General features: G+C 36.4%; 1 protein-coding gene across 2 annotated transcripts in view; it reads left to right on the top strand.

Moving 5' to 3' along the window:
• Positions 1–23,831, top strand: part of Epha3 (EPH receptor A3) — a 350,488-nt gene that overhangs the window by 321,438 nt on the left and 5,219 nt on the right. For both annotated transcript variants that reach the window (XM_055593082.1, XM_055593075.1), the window contains exons 14-16: positions 5,414–5,563; positions 7,269–7,462; positions 20,374–20,529. In XM_055593082.1, the coding sequence (XP_055449057.1) occupies positions 5,414–5,563; positions 7,269–7,462; positions 20,374–20,529 (500 nt within the window). The remainder of the gene's footprint in view (positions 1–5,413; positions 5,564–7,268; positions 7,463–20,373; positions 20,530–23,831) is intronic.

The following is a 23,831-nucleotide window of genomic DNA, read 5'->3' as shown; positions in this document are numbered from 1 at the left end:
CTTCGGCAGAGTGCAGGCAATCATATGAAAGAAGGGGGAGTTAGTATAACGTGGAAAGAATAGGAGCTCCACAAGGACCAAATATATCTGGGCATAGGGGTATTTTCTGAGATCACCCCTCTACCAAGGACCATGTATGGACATAACCTAGAATTATTTTAAGAATAGTTCACTATATGATATTTTAGAGACTTGAAAAGTGTTTTAACTCCTGTGACTAAAACTGGAAGATAGCAGATAAGCACTGTTTCATAGAACCCCTACGGCATGTATTTGAAACTCCTTATTAATCGCCTTCAGAGCTTTTACAAATTGTATAACAGGAAGAAGAGACACATGCTCTAGTAGATGAGCAGTTTCATACAAAGTTCATCTCTCTTAAAGAGCTCAAACTATGAGACTGATGTGCTGCCTATTATGCTAAGAAGGCACTTATTAGACAAATAATGTAAGATAAACATACTAAACCCTGTACACATGAAGAAGCTAAGCAAGGAGGACCCTGCTTAACATGATCAATCCTCACACAGAAAGGCAAATGGGATGAACATCACAAGAAGAAGAAAACAGGGAACAGGACAGGAGTCTACCACAGAGAGCCTCTGAAAGATTCTACGAAGTAGGATATTGAAGCAGATGCTGAGAATCTTAGCCAAACTTTGTTCAGAGTGCAGGGATTCTTATGAAAGACAGGGGAAACAGAAAGATGTGGAGGGGACAGGAGCTCCACAAGGAGAGCAACTGAATCAAGAAATCTGAGCCCAGGGGTCTTTTCCAAGACTGATACTCCAACCAAGGACCATGCATGAAGATAACCAAGAACCCCTGCTCAGATGTAGCCCATGGCAGTTCAGTCCAAGTGGGTTCCCTAGTAATGGGAACAGGGACTGTCTCTGACATGAACTCAGTGGCTGGATCTTTGATCACCTTCCCCTGAAAGGGGAGCTGTCTGACTATGCCACAGAGGAAAACAATGTGCCAATCCTGATGAGACCTGATAAGCTAGGGTCAGATGGAAAGTGAGAAGGACCTGGGGAGGAGCATGGAACGGGTTGAGGGAGGGAGAACAGGATTGGAAAGGAGCGAGGGAGAGGGCTACAGCTGGGATACAAAGTGAATACACTTTAATTAATATAAAAATAAATTAAAAAGCTCAAAATAATCATCACTGTAAATGTCAGCACCCTTGCTGTTCAGGTACATTTAGCACATAAACTTGAAAGCTGAAGAGCCACATTTTATAAGCTATTCAAGCTGTTAGGTTGTTAGAGAAGATAAACAGAAGAATATTGTTAAGTTTTATGTTTCCCCATGGCCTTCACTTTATGTATGGCAAAATAGCTGCAGAAATGTCAAGAAACTTGGCAAAAATTAAACAGGAGGATCAAAAGTGGTCCCAGAGAACAACTACTAAAATGAAGTATTCGTGTGGGATAAATAACTGAATATTCCCTGACTCCACGACTCTTAGAGCTGTATGTAGAAAGATGCTGGTTAGATGACTGTAGGTTTGATGCTTCAAATATAGGGAGCGTGCATTAACTTTAGGTTCTGCTGACTTTGAATTGGGGGTCCCTCTGAAGCTGAGATTTTAGATATAGTTCATATGCTCTGATTCTGGGATTACTCCAAGCATCTGGCTACTTTTCTCAAATGAATAAATATCTGAGGAGTTTTAATATGGATATAGAAAACATTCAAAAAAGTGATTAGTTTAAAACCTTTTAAAATTTGGGAAATGCATCACCATAAATTATTTGTATAACTAACTGGATCTTTTTTAAATATTCTGAATACTGGGTGGTATTTCACCCAAAAAAAGAGTAAATTATGAAATTAGTTTCTAGTTTAAGCTCATCAGGAAAGCTGCAATGAAAGTACTTTGCTATCGGGAATCACATGAGCTAAAAATGACAGTACATTGTCTCATCAAATCCAATTTTTTTCATACTTCACTGGAACCTGCGTTTGGCAATTATTAAAAATATTTAAGTATATTTCTCATATATATATAAACTCAAAAGGCAATTAATAACAGAAACTTTAAAAATCTGAGATGAACTGTTGATATGGGTGGTGAGGAAGAAGAAAATTTTGTCTTTGGCATCATGATGTATCATGATGCATAAGTTTTGGAATTAATCATTTATAAGAAACACAGTAAGTCTGCCTTTTGTATGTTCAATTCAACCCTACAGTTACTCAGCAGAAAGAATCCTCTACTACAAATTGCAACAAAGCGAAAGCTTCTGAATCCTTCCTTTTCACCCACATTTCTTCAGTAGTTTTCCATGCCCTTGGTATGCTGGTATTGCAGATGAGGACACTCTGATCTCCACCCTCAGTGCTTCTAGTTGAAATGCTAGGCCATCAGGAAGCTGCACCTGAGAAGAAAAATGATACTTCAATTGTTAGGTTCCTATAAGATTCACTGGAAGTAGAAAAAAAAAATCTCTATTACACATAAACAATTTATAAAATAATAAGAATGGGAGAAGGCAAGGACAAGAGGGAGAAAAAAAAAAGAGAGAACTATTGGAATGATGAAAAATTCCAGAAAGGACATTAATATGTTATCAAAATCCACATATTAAATCAGTACTTGTGGAGGGCTCATTAGTTAAGAGCACTGGGTGCTCTTCCAAAGGATCTGGTTCAAATCCCAGCACCCACACGGCAATTCACAGCTGTCTGTAATTCCAGTGCCAGGGTAAGGTTATGGCACCGTCACACAGAAATACATGGAGGGAGAACACTAATGTACATAATTTTTTTTTCTTTTTTTAAAAATTTTTTATTACTTACACTTTATTCATTTTTGTATCCCCCCATAAGCCCCTCCCTTCTCCCTTCCTGATCCCACCCTCCCTCCCCTTTTTGTATGCATGCCACTCCCCAAGTCCACTGATAGGGGAGGTTCTCCTCTCCTTTCTGATCAAAATTAAAAATTACATTTTGAAAAGAGCAAGTGATTAAATTAACTAATTAATTAGTTTTTGTGAATTGGACTCTGTTTTGTTTGTTTGCTTTGGATTTTTGAGACAGGGTTTCTCTATTTATAGCCTTGGCTGTCCTGGAAGTGCTTTGTAGGCCAAGCTGGCCTTGAACTTACAGAGATCCACCTACCTCTGCCTCCCAAGTGCTGGAATTAAAGGCATGAGCCACCACCGCCCAGGGGACTCATGATTTTCATAAGGAAGTTAAATCCCAGAACAAGAGCATGAGTATCTCCAGAAAGAGTGAGCATGTGGAACAGGGAGTGCAAACAGTTCACATCAAAGCCTGTGATGTGTTTGGCTCGTTTCCTTTAGCTCATTGAGAATTGACATGTGTCACTTGAAGCAGCAGCTCTTCCTCAGAAATAGTGGCCTTCCCTAGTGGACTTTTGAAACTGTCAAGAGCTACTTGGGTGCCATAATTGAGGATCACTAATATCATTAATGTCATTTACACACAAGGGGAATAAAGGCATCTCAGCATGCAGAGTCCTTGCCATTGGAATAATGTCCTCAAAAATGGCAATAGCAGCCTTTTAGAGAACTTGATTCTAATGTTACCTCTCATGTCTAAAGACTAAGAGTGACAGGATAGCCATGTTCGCCAGTCCCATCAAATATAGGTATGTGAGGGAATGAAGGAGGAAAGAAAGGCAGAGTGGTTACACAGTGGAGTATTCTATGCTGAAAAGAGTGGAATCCAACCATTTGTATCAACATTGATGAGCCTGGGAAATATTCTACTAAGTGGTTTGTGTGCATTCCACTAAAGCTGAGCTCATAGGAATTAATATAAAATGACAGTTATCTAGAAGGAGTGGTGGGTGTGGGGTGGAGGAATAAAGGGGAATGGTTGAGCAAGAGGTGCTGAGCAGCAGATCGGTGAAAAAGAGAGTTTTGCATGGTTTAGTGTAGACAATAGTAGTATGCTATTCACTTTAGAAAGCTGGAAAGAGGAGCCAGTCACAGAAAGTGGTGAGGGAAAGGCCTCCCAAGAAAAAACAACAGTGTGAAATCAAGGCAGCACGGACTCAGGAGAAAAGGATTCCGCTAAGATAAGCAAGCTTTCCTTGAATGCCTGATTTCTTGCCAAGACAATGAATCTAAATAGAAGCAACAATTCTGTGTGGTTGGCACCGAGCCACTTGTGCTTCGCTCATGAACTTCATTTTTATTACATATTCAGCTTTCATGGGCTTGTGATTTCAAATTGCAGTCTGGGAAGACTTTTTTAATTTTATTTCCATCAGTGGACATTTTGCCAGTGGATTATTCTACTACTACTACTAGCTCTTTTGTACTAATGGTGAACAAATGTAGTTTGAATTGACAAGGCCGGAATTCAATAATGTATGACAATGTGCTCATGTTTTCTTTTATCCACCGTCATTTTATTGGTTTTAATCCTCTTCAGCGGTTTATGTTTTCAATTAAATATATTCAATGTCAGTTTCTTCTACATTCATTTAAAGCCATAACTTGTAAGTTATTATTTGGTTAGCAGTGACAGCAAAATTGGTAAATTTCAGTAGTGCTTTGTGATCAGTAGTGAGCTTTTTATTATTCCCTCGCCTAATGAATTCAGGTAGCACTAACGGTGTGCTAACTAATTACGTAGCTGAAATGAGTCGAACGGGAGGAAAAGACTGGATGCTTATGGATCATTCTGTTAAGGGTCAGACACACCATCCTTTGTGGATGCATAATACAAACATACCTCCCAGTGACGAAATCTTTAAATAATAACAAGCCTCCATCATATTATGTTTTCCCAAACTAAGATTTCTTAGTAAATCAATAAAGTCTGAATTGTGATATCTAATTCTAAGTGCTTGGCTCTAGTTGTAGATATGACAACACTGTGACTATTTAATATGACATAGTCATTTTAAAAAATGTCCACATGATATCCTCAGGGGTAAATTTTGCTCTAAGATGGGCACCATGCCCCACCACTCCCTGCTGAAGTATTAGCTGCTGCTGGCTTCTAAGAGAAGAATAGTTTCTTTCTTTAGCTGTGTGCAAAGTAAATTGCCCACCAGTCTTACATGCACAGCTCCAAACTCATGATCACAACACCTTCTTTGGTAAACTCAGTGGATCTCAAAAGAAAAGGGATATGGATGTTTTAAAAGGTATGTGGAAAAGGACGGTCAGAAGGGTAGAAAGGAATATGGGAGAGAATATGGGGTTCCTTTAACCCCATCTCAACTTATCTATGATTAAAAGTGTCAAAGACAAAAATAACTCAATTAAATAAATAATTAAAAAATACAAAGTTAATGGGTAAAAAATTTGAACATTAAGATATAGCCTATATTCTCCTTCAGACCCTGCAAATACCCTGAAAAATTTATGTTTGATTTCAGACTATATGGTGAACTTAATAATTGTACGTGTGATTTTTATATCCCAAGGGAGGAAAGATACCAATACGGTGGACCTCACCAGAAGCAATTGCCTACCGCAAGTTCACATCAGCCAGCGATGTGTGGAGTTACGGGATTGTTCTCTGGGAAGTGATGTCTTACGGAGAAAGGCCATATTGGGAGATGTCCAATCAGGATGTAAGTGTGTGTTTCTAGTTTATGAGTTATGAGTTGAGATTAAAAGTTCAAGCTGTGCAAGGAAGTGGAGCATAATGAAGCCAGGTGGCGCCTACTTGGTGACAATCGAAGCTGCGTACTTAAGGTGTATAAAGATATTCCCACATCTTGCGGGGGTATTAATTGAGCTGTTTTTACAGCTTTTCTTATTTCCCTCAAGCAGGGTTTTAAAAATAGAACAAATGAAATATTTCTCACAAGAATCCAATAAAATAGTGTGTGTGTGTGTGCGCGCACGCACAGGCATCACAGAATATTTACAATATTTCTGCTGAAGAATTGTTTCTATTTAAAACTACTAAGAATATATCTGCTGTGCTTTCTTGACTAACTTTTTGCAACTGTTCCAGCATTTTTCTTACTTAAATTTAGTATTTAACAAAGACACAATTAATAATCTCAACCATGTTGTTTCTAATAATACACTAGGGTTCCACGTGAGTTTAATCACATAAATTGAAGGGTCTGGCTGAGGAAACACTCTTTAGCATTTGGCTATAACTACAGTATGCATTTTTTAAGAAAGTCGCGTTTGAATTTTTATTACATGTTGCTACTGTTAGTAGAAACATCAGCACATAGGATTAAGACCTTTCTTTATGTTAAGCAGAAATTGGGAGCAAGAACCTGAACATAGAAGAAAGGAGACTGAGATGATGCTGGCCAGTTCCAAGTCACTGCTCATGAGATTGCCTCTGTTATATTTTGATATATAGATTTGTTTTTGTACTCTCTCAAACATACTGACTGTTTTTAAATATATGAAAGCTATGGAAATGACACTGTTTTCCACTTATTTTCTCCAAATTCATGTTATATCAAAGCATCTGCAAGCATAGTGCCTGGGCCGGCATCTTTAGCATGGCCTAGAAACTTACTAGGAATAAAAATTTGCCCCCTAGGTGGATGATTCAGAAATTCAGTCAATTAGGTGAAAGTACTTTGTATATTAAAAACTCTTACAGATGTTTTTGATTTACTAAACTTTAAAAATTAATGCTTTAGGTGTTTTAAAACAATGATGCACTTCCCGTAAGAATTTACCAAAGTGTATTTATTTTATTTTATTTTATTTTATTTTATTTTATTTTATTTTATTTTATTTTTGTGGTTTGCAAAGTTGTGGCATGGCTGAAATCTGCTTCGTGATTTCTTTGCATGACTTGATACAAGATTTACATAATGATTTGTATAATGAAATAATCATTTCTTTCTTTCTTTCTTTCTTTTTTTTTTTTTTTTTTTTTTTGAGACAGCATTTCCCTGTGTAGCTCTGGCTGTCCTGGAGCTCTCTGGAGACCAGGCTGGCCTTGCACTCACAGAGATTCTCCTGCCTTGCTTCCTAGGTTCTGGGATTAAGGGTGGGAGCCACCACCTCCTGTCTAGAAATAATCATTTCTTAGTAGCAAGAAATTTCCCTATGTTATAGAAGCTTTGTTTTTACCTTGATTTCCCAAAGATCATTACACACATTACTTTCTCTCACTTCATCTTTAGAGAATATTTTCAGGCACAGATTATTTTTTAAATGTATACAGTCAGTTATTATCTTCTTGGGCAACTTAAAACAACTGTCTTTTTGAAGTTTAAAATATTCCTAAGTGTGAATGAAGATGTCCGATGAGTCTTATGTCTTCCAACCCCGGAAACTGTGCTTCTCACATAGGTAATTAGAGCCGTGGATGAAGGCTATCGCCTGCCCCCTCCCATGGACTGCCCGGCTGCCTTATACCAGCTGATGCTGGACTGTTGGCAGAAAGACAGGAACAACAGACCCAAGTTTGAGCAGATCGTCAGCATTCTGGACAAACTCATCCGGAACCCAAGCAGTCTGAAGATCATCACCAGCGCAGCAGCAAGGTGACACACTGGCACTCCCTTCACAAAGCATACTTCCCATTCCGCCGCCAATTCTTCCCACAACCTGTAGTTCTCAGAAATGGAGAGACAAGGTTTGCTTGTCTTTCCTTAACGTGAGGAATAATTCTCATGTGACTTTGGAATAATGATGAGACTATTAACATAATTCTTGGCTAGAAGTGTCCCTACTTTCAAGCTTAAGTCTGGGAAATAGGAAAGCTGAACGCTTAGCTTATTTTACTCCCCACTGTTTAAGGAAAAGGGTGTGGGGTGTTTGGTTAAAGCTATCTTCCACTAGCTGAGCCCAGTCTGATGGTGCACACCTGTGCTGGAGGAATCCAAGGTCATTCTCTTACATCGTGAGATCAAGACACCCTGAGTTATAGGAGATCCTTATAATATATATATATATCAGACAAGTAGTAAGTGTGTGATTTAAGCTTGTGTGTGTACGTGTGTGTGTGTGTGTGCACATATGTGTGTCTTTAAATTCATAAGAGGTTTGGTTAATTGTGAATTTTAACCAGATTTTTATGTAAATATTTGATGCAATATAAAAAAAAGTATGGTTCTAAATAAAGACAATAGCAAAATTTAAAATAAAGCATTGATTATAGAATTTTGGAAAATGAGGAAAAAGGGAAAAGGAGAGCACACACACACATATATATGTGTGTGTGCGTGTGTGTGTGCGTGTGTGTGTGCTCATTTTTTCTTGAACATATTCAAATTCTATAATGCATTTTTAACACATGTATTGAAAAATGATAGGCATGATCAAAATAAGTAATACCTTATTATTTTAGGTATTTAACTTTCAGATCAATTAAGTAATTTACAATAAGGAATTGCAAGACCTTTCTAGGCCTTTCTTAATGCTATAAACTATTATCTGCAATCACCATGGTGTGCATTAACTCTTCACTGCTTTTTGTCTATAATGCAAGTGTGCTTCTTTTTACCATGATCTTCCAATTTTCCTCTATTCTTTTTGTTTCTGGGTTGTGCTTGTTTGTTTTAGATTCCACTTGTGAGTTCATAAACAGTTCTTTATTTATAGGTGGATTATCTAACTCAAAATAGTGTCCTCAATATCCATCTACCTGCTCATTCTCATTCAGAAGGGCAAATGGGATAGACATCAGAAGAGGGAGAAAACAGGGAACAGGACAGGAGCCTACCACAGAGGGCCTCTTAAAAACTATCCAGCAGGGTATTAAAGCAGATGCTGAGACTCATAGCCAAACTTTGGGCAGAGTGCAGTGAATCTTATAAAAGAAGCTGTAGATAGAAAGATCTGGAGGGGACAAGAGCTCCATAAGGAGAACAAGAGAACAAAGAAATCTGGGCCCAGGTGTCTTTTCTGAGACTGCTACTCCAACCAAGGTCCATTCATGGATATAACCTAGAACCCCTGCACAGATTTAGCCCATGGCACCTCAGTGTCCAAGTGGGTTCTCTAGTAAGGAGAACAGGGACAGTCTCTGACATGAACTCAGTTGCTGGATTTTTGATCACCTCCCCATGAGGGGGGTGCAGCCTTACCAGGCCACAGAGAAGACAATGCAGCCAGTCCTAATGGGACCTGATAGGCTAGGATCAGATGGAAGAGGAGGAAGACCTTCCCTATCAGTGGACTGGAAGAGGGGCATGGGAGGAGAAGATTGAGGGGGGATGGGATTAGGAAGGGGTGAGGGAGAGGGCTACTGTTAGAATACAAACTGAATAAATTATAATGAATAAAAAATAAATAAAAAGAGCCATACCAAAAGAAGATTCATTTACATTGATATATATTAAGAAGATGCATGAGATGTATTTTCATAATAATTTATTGCTAGTGCTTGTGTTTTTTTACCTCATTACTAAAATGAGAGGGAACATTTATCTGCAAGATAATTAATTTTATTTCCTTTGCCTATCCACCCAAAATACTTGATAATATTTTAACTCTACTTTTAATTTTTAAGGGAAATTCGATGTTATATGAATTTACATACCCACCAATAATATTTCTTTTTATTTTCATCTTCAATAACTTTTAACATCTATTGCATTTTAATTATACCCATGTTAACAGATGTGAGGGAATCTTATTTGATCTGAATGTCTCAATGCCAGGTACTTACCTTTTACATATCTATAGTAATTTTTTCAGGTCCATTTGGATAAGTCTATACAGGTCTTTTGTCTATGCTTTATTATTTGTGGGTGTTTGTTATTTACTTGGGAGTCATATGACTTTCTAATACACTGTGGATAGTAATCTACTATTGGATTATGATCTGTAATGATTTATCCATTCTGTCACTTCTTTTCATATTTACTAATAATTTCTTTGTTGTTCATAATTTTTCTGTTTGTTGTAATAGTACTTTCTTTTTACTTGTTGCTTTCACTTTGATGACCATATTCAAAAGTTATTTCCAAGACCAGTGTACCAATGTTTTTCAATGTATATTTCCTTCTAAGTTTTTATAGTTCTGGTCTTTTGGTCCAGTCTTTATCCATTTTGAAATGAATATAGTGAGCATTCATGATCAAGAATGATCAGATTTTTGAACAAAAAAGAGAAATCTACATTAAGCTCTTAATGTTATTACTGGAGAATAGCATTTTATTATTTTCGTATAACATTTAGGAGTCACTGCAATAGAACTTATCGATGAATCTTTAGTTGAAATTTACCATAACTTATTCTATAAAGATTCAACTCTGCCTCAAACTTCACAAGGAGAGAGATAATGCAGACTCTGTGGAAATCCACCTGACAGTTTAACAACTGGCTGGATTACAGACCTGTGCTAGCCAGGGCATATGGTCCTCATTTTACACCTTGAAGCCATTTCTTTTGATCTTTGCTCAGTAGTAACTATAGCAGGGGAAAACAACTTTTCAACTCTCTTCATCTCATAAGAAGACATTTAAACCTTCCACTGAATGATCTTATCAATATAGAGCTAAATTATGCTATCAGATCTAGGGATATTTAACCTCAGTTTTGTGTGTGAAAATAATCTTAGATTACTGAATGTCTGTAGACAAACAAGTATCCAATTTTCAACAGACTTCTTAAACTGATTTTTTTAATGTGACTTTTGCTACTATAGTATAACTACCTGAATAATTTTCAAGCGTTTAGTTAAAAATACTTAACTCTGGGGAAAATATGGAAATTATTTTAGTGCCATCGGCTTAGTTCATTAAAATAAAATTGATGGAATTCATTGCTGTCTGCTCTTACCCACTTTGTTGTTTCTAGTCAAATTTTGAGGAAGTATCTCACTGACCATCACGAACAAATTATTCTACCTTTTCCTACTTCCTGCTTCTGTCTCCTCTGTATATTTCTGTAATTATCATTTCTATGTGACTTTTGCTATAAAAATATATTTTATGACATTATCACATTTTATAGTGCCAAGCATCACCATGGGAATTTACAAGGTGTATCTGAATTTGAGTCTTTAAGAAACAATACTAGAATCCAGATATTTTATAAAACTCTAGTGAGTTTTTCTAAACAGTTAAGATAGTGCATTCAGTATCACCTGTATTATCAGATAGTGTGGATCACTGTATCCCTATTTTTCTAACATTCCTCAAACCAAAGCTTTCCAAGCAGTGGTTCCAAGATCTCTTTAATTGTTTGCTGCTGTTGTTCCACAACAGTCCTCATTTTCTGTCCTCCCATTAGCCATGTTTCTTCTACTGTGTCTCTACTTGAGTTGAAGTGACTACACCAATAACTCTTTATTGGCCCGATGGGGTACAAGAGTAACCTTTTGCATGCCTTCCCTGCATCATCTGCTCCTCTGAGCTAGACTACTGCACTGACTGCCCAACTAAGCTCCTCTTCTGGTTTACCCTGTACTGACCATCTATCCATACAGCACTCATAATTGCCTCATCCTAAAAAATATAACTTCAGTCAGTTGTATATAACCAATTTGGTATTCTCTTTATAACTCGGAAGAATTGCCAGACTCCCTAGAAGCTTCAAAAAGCCTTGCTTTTCCCAGTGACACTTTTCGTTCATTCACTAATTTTTTGAGGGTGTTTTTAATAGGCCTAACATCTATGTAATAGAAACTGTGAAGACTCTGGAAAAAGAGGAAGCCAGATGGTGCTGACCATATTCACAATTATGCTACATTAAGATGTACAATGTGCAGCAGATTGTACAGACTGTAGGATGAAATAAATAGAAAGCTATGTGTAAAATGAAGCTATTGTTGAAAAATTAACCCTCTGAAGAGCCTGGATGTAAACTATGATCTAAAGTGTGATAATGAGTCACAGCTCCTCCCACTCCAAGACACACTACACACACGCACATGTGCACACAGTATTAGAGGCACAGGATAAGTGAATTGAAGTTATATTAAGATGAGAGAGTATTGAGAAGTACAGGCAGGTGGGTGGGAGAAGGATAATATTACTGAAGAGCAATGGAGAAAGGATGGTTCTGTCATAGCCTCGAAATACAAACAGAAGCCAGAGCACTTAAGGCTATGAGGCCATCATGAAGACTTTGGGATTTGATTTCAAGTGCATAAGGAATCCATTAAAGCATCTGCAGTAGAGAAGTTCATGGTTTGATTTACATAGCTGTTTTCTGGAGGGAAGGTGAACATGTGAGGCCATTTTAACCTTTATAGCTGAGCGCTTTCACTTTAGCACTTTCATGCTAGCCCGGTGACACTTCTGGTTCCCGCAGCACACTAACCATTTCAGAAGACAGAAGCCCATGCTGTCTCCCATCTCCTCCTTTTTTGCATCTTTTTGTACTTAAGGAGTCAGCTAAAGCATCATGTACTTATTGCAAGAGTCTTCTGTTATGATATTTAGCATTCTTTTCATTATGGATATTTTAGTATGAATTATTTAAAACAATCACTTCATTTGAATAGGTTAACACAACAGAATCATTGTATTATGTATCAATTTTATATTGTACTTCTTTACAAATAATTAATTTATTTCTTTAAAAGTAGAGTGAATGGGTAAACACACATACACATATCTATCTATCTCTATATCTCTATCTATATCTATTATATATATAATAGTTAAAAACCACCTTTCATATAACATAATATTACGTCCCATAGTAATGATATAAGTAGCAGATGCAACCTCCATCTCCAGTTTACGTTTGAGGATGGAAGAAAAAAGATGTTCAGAAACTTTATATGCGTATGTGTATTTACAGAAGGAACATGGCAATGTATTCAGAAGTCATGAAGAGATGTGAGCTTAATTTTAGTTTTTCAGTTCCCTGGAAGTTGGACATAAGAAATTACACTGTATTGCATATAAAATTTCTATAAAGAACAGACAAACTTTACAAGCTGAGTAACTCTGAAGAGAAAGGCAAACCACATAAAACCATTGTGGAAGTGTCCAAATTGCCTGACATAAAATAGTTATGATATAGGATTTAAAAAGAGAGTATAAAGATTATGAGTAAGAAGCCTATTATTTAGTGTGATAAAAACTAAGTATCTATAGAAAGGTGAATTTTCATCTATGTGAAAAAGGCCTGAAATGGTTGGGTGGCAACCGTACCTTAGAAAGACTAGCAGTGAACAAAACCGAAATAAGGAAGAAGAAAAAAAAAAAAAAGACATTTCAATGTCTAAGCTGAGGCTTAAGCTAGGATACAGAAGAGGAAATAAGTTCACCAATGTAAATATTACATAACATGGCAAAAATTGAAATGTGCAGAGTGGTAGAACATATTAGCAAAGACATTTGGAGGTGTGAGAGACCTGTACTCTTCTGGACAGACAGGAAGAGGAAAAGAGATTGGTAGGTAAGACCCAGGCACATGAACATCCTCTACACAATGGAACAGAGGGCTATAAGAATCCATGGCAGCATGGAGAGGAAGATGAAAGCTAAGTTCTATTTAGAGTGTTCTTTATATAGACATGGAAAAGCCACAAGGGTTGTATGTTTGGGGAAAAATGTCAAGCCTATTGATTGTGGTTTTCATCACCAATATATCCTTTTTTACTCTTCTAACATAATTTAATTTCTAGCAAAGCGCTATGCCCATGGATTACCATGAAACTTTACAGATAGGATATGTAGTGCTAATAGATTGACAGTGAGTTATTCCAATTTTCAAGTCTATAATAATCAGATCCTTGCAAGTTCCATATTGCTATGATGTCCAACGAACACATTGAAGCCTCTAAATGCCTCAATTTGAATCTAAACAAAATTAAATTCAATTTTACAAACACCAAGAGACTCACTGGAATGGTCAAGGGCCTCTGTTGAGTATAACTTTGGCACCAGGGGAAGATTTTAGGCCGCTTATATGGGGGCTGTCACTCAATACCAGGACATATTAATCCTACAACAAAAAGAGATAAACATCTATGGGTATCCAAGCTCATAACACACTGCAGTCATTCCCATCCCAAAGGAAAACTCTCTGTAGAGTTTTGGGAAATAATACCTATGATAAAGTGAAGCACAAAGAATTGTCAAATACTGGGAAAACACTGGTGTAAGTGAAAGTGTAATAGGCATAAAACTGAGGAGTCAGAATGACTTGTATGTCAGCGATGGAAATCTGCTAGGTTCTTTTCCGGGAATTATTTCGGGGCTTTTAGAATAGTAATCCTTAAAATGTGGGTCACAACCCTTTGAGAGTTGTGTATCAGATATCATGCATGTACGATATTTATATTACTATTAATAAAAGTAGCAAAATTACAGTTATGAAATAGCAATGATATAATTTTACAGTTGAGGGTCATCTCAACATGAGAAACTATATTAAAATGTCACCATATTAGGAAGGTTGAAAACACTGCTTTAAAATCACAAATCTGAAAGTATAGGAGGCCTATTGATACCTAGATGATGAGGACATAAAATGTAAAACCGTGCCATTGAGACATTTAGAAGAAAAACACAATTACAATGTATATCTATGATAGGGAAGCATGAAGCCCTCCCCTTTTCTTTAAGATTCAGAGATAATGTTGTTAAATGCTCATGATAGAGAAGCCATAGAAGATGGTAACAAAAGGAACAGTACTGGGATTAGGGGCAGGTCATCACATCAGCCTGGCTTTTTACATACAGGCTTTCAGTGATTCTCACCTTCCTAATGCTGTGAGCATTTAATACAGCTCCTCATGTTGTGGTTACCTCCAACCACAACATCATTTTTGTCGTTACTCCGTAACTGTAATGTTGCTACTGTTATGAATTATAATGTAAATATCTGACACGTGACCTCTGTGACAAGGTCGTTCACCCACACAGAGGTCTCAACTCCTGGACTGAGAACTGCTGCAGGAGTGGATCATCTGCTGAGTTATCCTCCCAGCCCTTAAAGCTATGTTTTTATTAAAATTGTCACTGATTCATGAAAAATAATTCCTTTAACAGGAAGAATTTTGAAATGCATTAAAATAATTAGGCTGAACTTGTGAAGTAAGTACGTCTGCAGCATAAAGAATGAAATATTCTAGCTAATATGTACATAACGAGGTCTTGAAGGCCAAGTCATGTAGACTTAACTGAGATCATTGTAAAGATTGACTTTCGTTACATTGTTCACTATGGACGGGTCATGTTTATGAATTTACACAGAAATACAAGCAAAAGCAAACAACTCCTCATTTCCCTGTTTATGGCTGTAAGGAAACGTTACTTTAAAGAACTTCTTATGTCTGAGTACATAAAATAATATTTTTTTAGAGTAGCTGATGTTTTGACAAATACTTTGTACGTTCAAGATAAAGCCTACAACCAAAATCAATTTTGCCTTATTTCTGAAAATGACGTTGACCTCAAATTCTGAACTGACTGAGTGATTTTGCTCTCTAACAAATAGTATAAAGAACATTTCACAGAGAAACAAATATGCCGGATACCCGAGCAATTTCTTCTTCTCATTAAGAATTTTCAAATCAAAGTAACTAACTTTACTATAGGAAATGATTAAAGTAGACAAGAGCTATAACTGTTCTGGTTGCTCTTAAGAGATAAAGATAATTAAAGTAACACAATGACTTTATTCTTAATGTTTCATTTATTTAGTAATTTCTCATTGGGAAACAAAGAAATATTTATTCTACATTTAATTTTGAATGAATATGAATATTCAGTTACTTTCCATTACCAAAGGAAAATCAATATATTTAATAATATCTGGACTTTCATTATTAGAGATAAAACGATAATGGTTAGCATTGATCTACATTCAAATAAATTGATAAATATAATATTTATTTTTTAATATAGTTAACAGGCAGCAAATTGAAGCTTAAAAAATAAATTACAGAAGACACTAAAAATGATAAAAGAAAACGGTATTAATATTTCAGCTTTAAGAAATGTCTTAACATTCCCTGAAACTATTCCCAATAAATAAAATAGAATTCAAATATTTTATAGCATGCATTATTATTATTATTATTAGTGATGTCTCCTAAATGTCATGACACCTACTTATTGGTTCAAGAAATGTATATTATTCATAATTTTGAGGCATGAGAATAGAGGGTCTGTAAAGAAAAAGCCAGAAAAGAGTAACTTCTCCAATGAATGTGGGACAGTACCGAAACAAGCTGATGGTTGGGAGATATTCTCAAGCTTGGAAGTTGTTAGCTGACATTTGTTCTCCACTGCCTGGTGCTAATTGGTATGTAAGCACTGGCAGCTAAAATATGAGTTGATGGGAAGAAAAATATGTGTCCCTCTTTAACACAAGGGTATAAAAGCCCATAAAAGAATAATTCAGAAACCAAAATACAAGGAGGGAGAAAGCAGGGGAGGAAAGTTATTTTTTGCTTCCCCTGAGCAAACATGTAATTTCCATGATTTCTTTTTAATGACTGCGGTCTGCGGCCAGTAGGCACTGATTTATGAAAAGCTGTAAAAGATCAGGTGGAACTCTGTAGGACATCGTTTACAGCTGCATGGATTGAAACCTATCTAATTTGTCTAGTAAAAGTGTGAGCTCACGGAGCACATCACCCTGTCTATAAATTTCCCCTTCAGACCCAGTGTCTGGGGCTGGGTCTAAAAAACCCTGCTGCCTGCAGCTGCTCAGAAAGCCGGATTCCCTTGGTGCGTATGAAGAGACATCACAGGCTCTTCACAGTGAGAGACAAATTCCTATCCATTGATAAACTCTCCAGATGTCCTCTCCGAGGAGGAAAGGAACCAATTTTTATTTGAAATCCCTAGAGAAATCCTGGAAGTGGAAAAATGATACTTTGCAGGGCTGGTTATTCTGAGGTCACTGGCATTAAAATTAGGTTCTTTTTTTTTTTTTTTTTTTTTTTTTTGTCCTGGTTGTACTTTGATCCAAGTCATAAGCAGAAAAACTCAGCTGGGGTCACTCTAATCCCTAATCCACATGTCCTGTTCTATTTCAATTTGTTTATACTCATTTTCCCCAACTTCTTGTTGAGTCTGTCCAACGTGTTGAGTTTAAAAATACAAACCTTCCCGAGCTGAGAAGAAAATGTTTCCCATTTTGTTATTAGGCACACTTCATAAATATCCTGAATAAATGGCCTGGGGTTGGATTCTTCATACCCACAAACCCATAAATAAAAAAGTATTACTATTCATGAAACTAGGAGCTCTCATGGGTTCTGTGCAGCAGCTACTGGAGACGTGGAAACCGTCTGGTCTGTGTGTGTTCACATCTGCGGGTACTTTTATATCTCTTCCATCCAAGGGTATTTTTATATCTCAAGGTTTTGTATCTCGGCCTCACTTCATTTTTCTTATAAAGCTTTCTCATACTTGATTTAATGTTTTCCTGTGTACTTTTTATATGGGAAGGATGACTTGTCCAAAAAATCCATTGCTCAGCTATGCTGCCTATCGACAAAAATATTAAATTAGTCTTAGATTTGGAAGTTTTAATCTGATTACTTTCATATACCCATATAAATAATGGAAAATTGTACATCAATTTATAAATTTCTCATATGCTGTGAGTAATAGTACGTAGGTCTGGGGAAGACTCTGAGATCATGGCTCAGCAGATAAAGTAGCTTGGTCCTAGGACTGAGGAAATGAGTTTGATCATCATTACCCATGTAAAGGTGGATGGAGACAGCTATGCTACAGTATTGTCATCTGCTATCCACATGTGTATTGTTGTGCAAGCATCTACAACATGTTTTGCACACACACACACTCACAAAGAGACAGAGAGAGAGACAAAGAGAGAGAATAAATAAAATCGAATTTAATAAGGCTTAACTTTATGCTTTGCATATCTTCTGTATGTTAAAGAATGATGAGAAGCATCAACAGTGGTAAATGAAACTTCCCAATTAAAAGTATTTCTGCATTCAAGCTGTAAAGTGAATGAAAAAATTAAAATATAAATTTAAAAATGTACTTTTGGGATGCAAGTTGGCACATTAATAAATTCTCTCTGACTGATTTTGTTACTTACAACAGGAATGTTTCCCCACATGGCCTACATGATAACCATTGATTGCTTTCATAAAGGAGACAGCAGACAGCTCCAGAGTATCTGAATGCTCACATGGTCTCAGTTACTTAATAAGATCTCATGATAACCAACCACAGATAAATTCACTTCAAAAATAAAAATTAATGCATACTATTGTTTCTTCATTTATCTTGGAGTTCTCTGAATGTCTAAGTTGAGTTCTCATATTTCTGAATGTTGAGTTTTAACAATTCAAGTTATATGTATTTATTTTAGACAAGTGTTTTTAAAAAGATACAAATTAAAAACAGTTTGAAACTGATGATAATGGATATTTAATGTTACAGAATCAATCTAGAGAGCTTGGAACATGCTCTACATTGAACGAAACCTTTTGTCTTAGGAATCTTTAAATACACTAAAACGTCTTTAAGTGATAAAGATTAAATCTAAAGCCAACTACACAAAAGCTGAAAGATTGTGAACAACGACTCTGATGAGGTTAAATACTCAAAATGCATATTCATAATTATGAAAATTAGACTATAGTATATATAGTTTTAATATAAACATTATTCAGTTCAGTAATGAGGACAGTAACGACATTAGACAGAGTAGCACAGCCATTTACGAGTGTTGACTCTGACCTCATAATGAGCTTGTAAAATTATTGACTATTCTAATGGGTTCATTAATAATAGCCTCTTCAGGGTTGCTACACCTTTGTATGTATAATATTACACACGACTAAGCCTCCAGCCCCTCAACACAGTAACTAACAATATCATGCCAATCCAGCCATATCATAAAACTTGAGACTTACTAAACTTTTGTTTTTGAAGTTTTAAAACTGCGAACAGTTTCATAGAGTTTGCAGCCTATGTCGGTATGATGGCATACCTCTGCAACTATGAGGCAGCGTTGCTCTGCGCACATGTGTGCATTTATCTGCCAGCCACGTCCATCACGTAAATCCCATTTTACAGATGAGGAAAACAGGAAACTCTCCAGGCCACGTAGATAATATGTGTTAGACACTGGGTTCCTCCCTCACACATCATAGCATGTGTAGGTCAGAGTCCATATCCTATCATCAAAATTACATTAAGGAAAAAAAAAAAAAAAGAAATCTGATTTAAACAACTTTTGCCCAAATGGTGTAGTGTAGCAGGAAAGAGCGTCGGCTCTCTTACAAGCTGTGTCTAAATCCCAGTTCTGTCTCTTTTGCCTCAGGGAACCAAGATTGTAACTTAATTTCTGTTAGGGTTGGCTTCTGTATCTATTATAAAGCATACACCATCTGTGCCTAGCTGATGTTGTAAAGGTTAATTCTTGATGTCTGTGTAATGCGCTTAGCATAGGGCCTGGAACAATATAATTGTTCATGAGTTTTAAATTTAATTCACAAATAAATCCCTTGTAAGCACTCTGTTTTTAAATTTTCTCATGAAAAAGAATAGTGGTGTCAATAAATTCTCTGATTTGCATGAGTCAAAGCACAGTTAAAGAAAGGGGTCACTAGGATCTGAGAGGCATGAAAAACTAAACAAAGAAAAGCATCCCCTCCCTAAGAAGACTTACAGCTTGCTTCTTTTTACTCTTCAGGGATAGACTCATCATGTCCTCCATTTCCCATTTCCTCCATTTCATTTTTTGGACTTTTGTTTCAACAAATCTGGCTAAGATTCCTAGATGTACAAATAGAATCATGACTTCATAAACCAGTATTAAAGAGTTTTTAATTAATTCTGATAAATGCTGTCAACATAAGCCACAATCTGCCTCTTTATCTGCATATCTCTGAATTTATGTATATACACATACACAATCATGTGTATGTCATATCTATTTTGTGTTGTGCGATAAGGAATAATTCATGTATCATTATCCGTCTGGTATTTTCTATTCTTTTTGTAATTTTTAAATGTTATTGATAATGTTATAAAATAGGTACTGGCTTCAAGTCTTTCTGTAAAGCATGCCTTATATTTCAAATTAATCTTTATTCACCAATGGTATACAATTTCTACAAACAACCACCCTTTCGAAAAAAAATTAATATTGAAACAGAGTCCATTAATAAGGGAGAGAGGAAAGTATTTACTGTGCCATGCTTGCTATAATTGTATATATACAAACCATATCATTTTGCTAATGAATTAAAACAGTCAATTATGTGAAGATATGTGTGGCATATTTATATATTATGCTGGCAAAGTTTTGATGGTTTAAAAAGCAGAGAAAGGCAGAAAAGAAAGCACTTTGGTGAGATGACCACCATCTCCTTCCAAGGAGCCAGCTTAAACAGATGAAGGCTTCATGGTAGATCAATTTCTCAAATAAACAAGAACACCACATGGAGTATGAAAGTCCCCATGGAAGATGGTGTGTAATTTTGACACTTCGTCACTCCAATCAGTTCTGATTTCTCTCCTTTGGTTGTTTTCTTTTCTCATAGGCCATCAAATCTTCTTCTGGACCAAAGCAATGTCGACATCACTAGCTTCCACACAACTGGTGATTGGGTTAATGGTGTCCGGACAGCACACTGTAAGGAAATCTTCACCGGTGTGGAATATAGCTCCTGCGACACCATCGCCAAGATCTCCACAGAGTAAGTGGCATACTGGGAGAAATCAGAGGGATGCACACTCCCTCCTGGTCATATCTATTTTGCATTAATGGGTTATAGATACCCGATTATATCTGGTTAAGATTTATGGATTATAATATCTGCTTTACTTCTTAAAATAATGTTCATCGTAACAGCGGAGCAGTGCCCTTGCAGTTCTTTGGATCACACACATATTGACCTGTATTGAACTATCTTCCTTTTCATGAAAGACCCACAGGATAGCGTCTTCTTAGATAGCAGGTTGTCCTGGTTAAATGACTAAACACAAACCCATGTGCTCCTACTTGGGCAACTTCCTGTTATTTTTTTATTTTTATTTTTTATTTTTTTTACTTTTTTAATTTTTTATTAATTACACTTTATTCATTTTGTATCCTCCCATAAGCCCCTCCCTCCTCCCCTCCGGATCCCATCCTCCTTCCCCTTTCTGCATGCATGCCACTCCCCAAGTCCACTGTTATTTTTTTAATGAAAGTTTCACATCTTGTGCATATGAGAAATTGAGCAGTGAATAAATGGTCTACTAGAGATAGGGCAGGTCAAAATCCAAAAGTGGTTTTCACAACTGCAGAATATCTATTATCTATATAAATTTTAACATCACATATTATTGTTTACTCTGTGAAGAAACGCAGGCAGAAAAGTGAAGTTCCCAGGATGTTTTTTAATATAAAAATACTGTTATTTATTTTTTTATTTAGAATTTTAACATTAATTACATTTTATTCACTTTGTATCCCAGCTGTAGCCCCCTCCAGTATGTTTTAAAAGGCCTTTTTTATTTTCTTTAAAAGACTCATAGTTGGGGAAGATATACTATCCTTTGGGTTGTTTTCAATGTTAAAGGTCAATAATAACCAGATATACCATGCTGTGGTTCTTAAGGGTCACTCTGAAAAGAATCCTTTTATTTGAGAAACTCTTTAATTAAAGAAAAGTTTTTCAATAGAGAATCAAGTGAGATCTGGATAAATGGTTCAGTGGATTTAGTCCCCAGACTATACAAACCTCCTGTGGACACCTAGCACTACAAAACAAGATGGAAGATGAAAAGCTCAAAGTCATCATCATGACAGTTTGAGACAAGTCTGGCCCATATGAAACCCTGTCCCTAAAAATAAAGACAAACAGCCAAGTACTTATAGTAAAAATCTTTTTTTTTTTCTTTCACTGAAGTTATGATTATTGGAAACTGGAAAACAAAGGTGGTCATGTTCCTCTTCTCTCTGTAAATGAGATTCATTTTTCTTCACTTGCTGATGTGACTGTCTTTTTCTCCTGTTCTAAACAATATCAATTTTTGTGTGTCTCTGATCTCTCTCTCTCTCTCTCTCTCTCTCTCTCTCTCTCACACACACACACACACACACACACACACAAACTAACACATACATACACTTCAACTCTGCCATTGTATCACACAGCTGAGTATGGGGCTGCTCTCTTAACCAAGTCACTAGCAGAGATACAAGAAATGATTCATTTCCACTTGGACATGAGAACCTGAACATCCACATGCTTACCATTACTTATAAATTCTGTTCAAAGGAAGCAGGGCAACAGAGCATTCACTGGGTTCTAGAGGCCTGCATCCAAATGTGAGATTTGAGACTGTCTTAAATAAACATGTGTGCTGGGTAGATATACTCCAAGCTGACCAAAATACTGCATCTTTCTCCCTTTCATCTTCACTTTGTTGAATGTCACTGTTAGTCATTTCAAGTTCACTTGAGGCTTAGCCTCTCCAGTTGAGATATATAAAAGTTATTGCATGTATAAAAATTTTGAATGTTACCCTGACAGTCATTTCAACAATTTCGTTGTGGTGAGCCACATGTTAGATCTTCAAATGAGGGTAGTACACAGTGTAATTAATACATGAATACGTGCACAAGAAATAAGTTGTATAATTTGTATTATAGTGTTGTGTTCTAGGACATTTAAGATCACAAAAGGACCTGTGAAAGCATTTATTGCTAGCAGGGAGAATAACTTGTTCTCAGAACATAAACTTACTTTGTCCCATCTAAAACATCCCTGACAGTCCTGTTTAAAGTGGAAGGTGGTGTTTACTGAAGAGATTTCTCATCCAATCAACAGTACATTGAGTTTCTGTGGTCGTTGTTTTGATCAGACATAGTTACGGGATATATTCAAGCATTCAAACCTTTTTTTTCCTTTGAACATTTTTATACATTCTTATTTTAGTAACATAAACAAGGTTATGATCTACAAGACACCTGCTTTAGAGCATAGAAGCATGACAAGAGATAACCACAAAGTTGAATGTTTCCAATCAAATGTCAACTTTTCAAAAGCAAAATTATGCAAATGTTTATTTTCCATAATGCACAATGACATACTACGTTGAAATATAAGAGGCGGAACACTCTTAGTAGGGTTGACTGCTACTTTGTAATATAAACACAGTCAGCCTCTAGAAACTGTGAATAGATTAAGAAAGCTATTTGTTCGAAACAGGTGAACCAAAAGCATCTTTTAATTAAGAACCAGTCATTTATTTATGTCATCATTACAGTAGTGAACAGTAAACTATTTTGGCTGGCAGAATATTTCCTTTCACTATTGCTTGCATTTGAAGAACAGGTAAGTGTGAGTTCAGGGAGCAAGTTTGCCTTTTCTGAGAATCTCTACTTTTTTGGATTCCTAGGGTGTGTTGGTCACTGTTCTGTTTCTATGAAGAGACAACATGGTATAGACAACTTATAAAGGACAGCATTTAATTGGGAGCTTGCGTACAGCTTCAGAGGGTTAGTCCTGTACATTATGGCAGGCAGCATGGTAGCAGATGTGCATGGAGCTAAAACAACTGAGACCACACTTCTGATCCAGAAGCCTTAGGTGGAGAATGTGAGCTAACTCACATTCTCAGGGAATCACCTGAGGCTTAAAAACCTCAAACCTTACCTCATTTACACACCTACTCAACAGAGCTATAACTCCTAATCCTTCTCAAACTGTCCCACCACCAGGACCTAAAGATTCACATGTTTGAACCCAAAAGGACCATTTTCATTCAATGACCACAGATTGTTTTAGATGTTTCTGACCTCTACTCCCTAAGATGTCTTCTTATCCACCTTTCCTTTTTCCTCAGTTTAGAAACAATGTAGGATCAGTATCTATTGTATCTATTGCCTTAGTAATGTTTCTTCCCTGAGGCACCACACTCTGTACTTATGTAGGCCTCTGGTTTATATTGTTACAGAATTACATAATTATAAAAAGAAAGAAAGAGAAAAAGAGAGATAGAAAGAATA

Source organism: Psammomys obesus, unplaced genomic scaffold (genome assembly GCF_907164565.1).
Source record: "Psammomys obesus unplaced genomic scaffold, mPsaObe1.curated_primary_1811, whole genome shotgun sequence".
Taxonomy (NCBI): domain Eukaryota; kingdom Metazoa; phylum Chordata; class Mammalia; order Rodentia; family Muridae; genus Psammomys; species Psammomys obesus.
The sequence above is the reverse complement of the archived record's forward strand: the minus strand, read 5'-3'. Positions and strand labels throughout refer to the sequence as shown.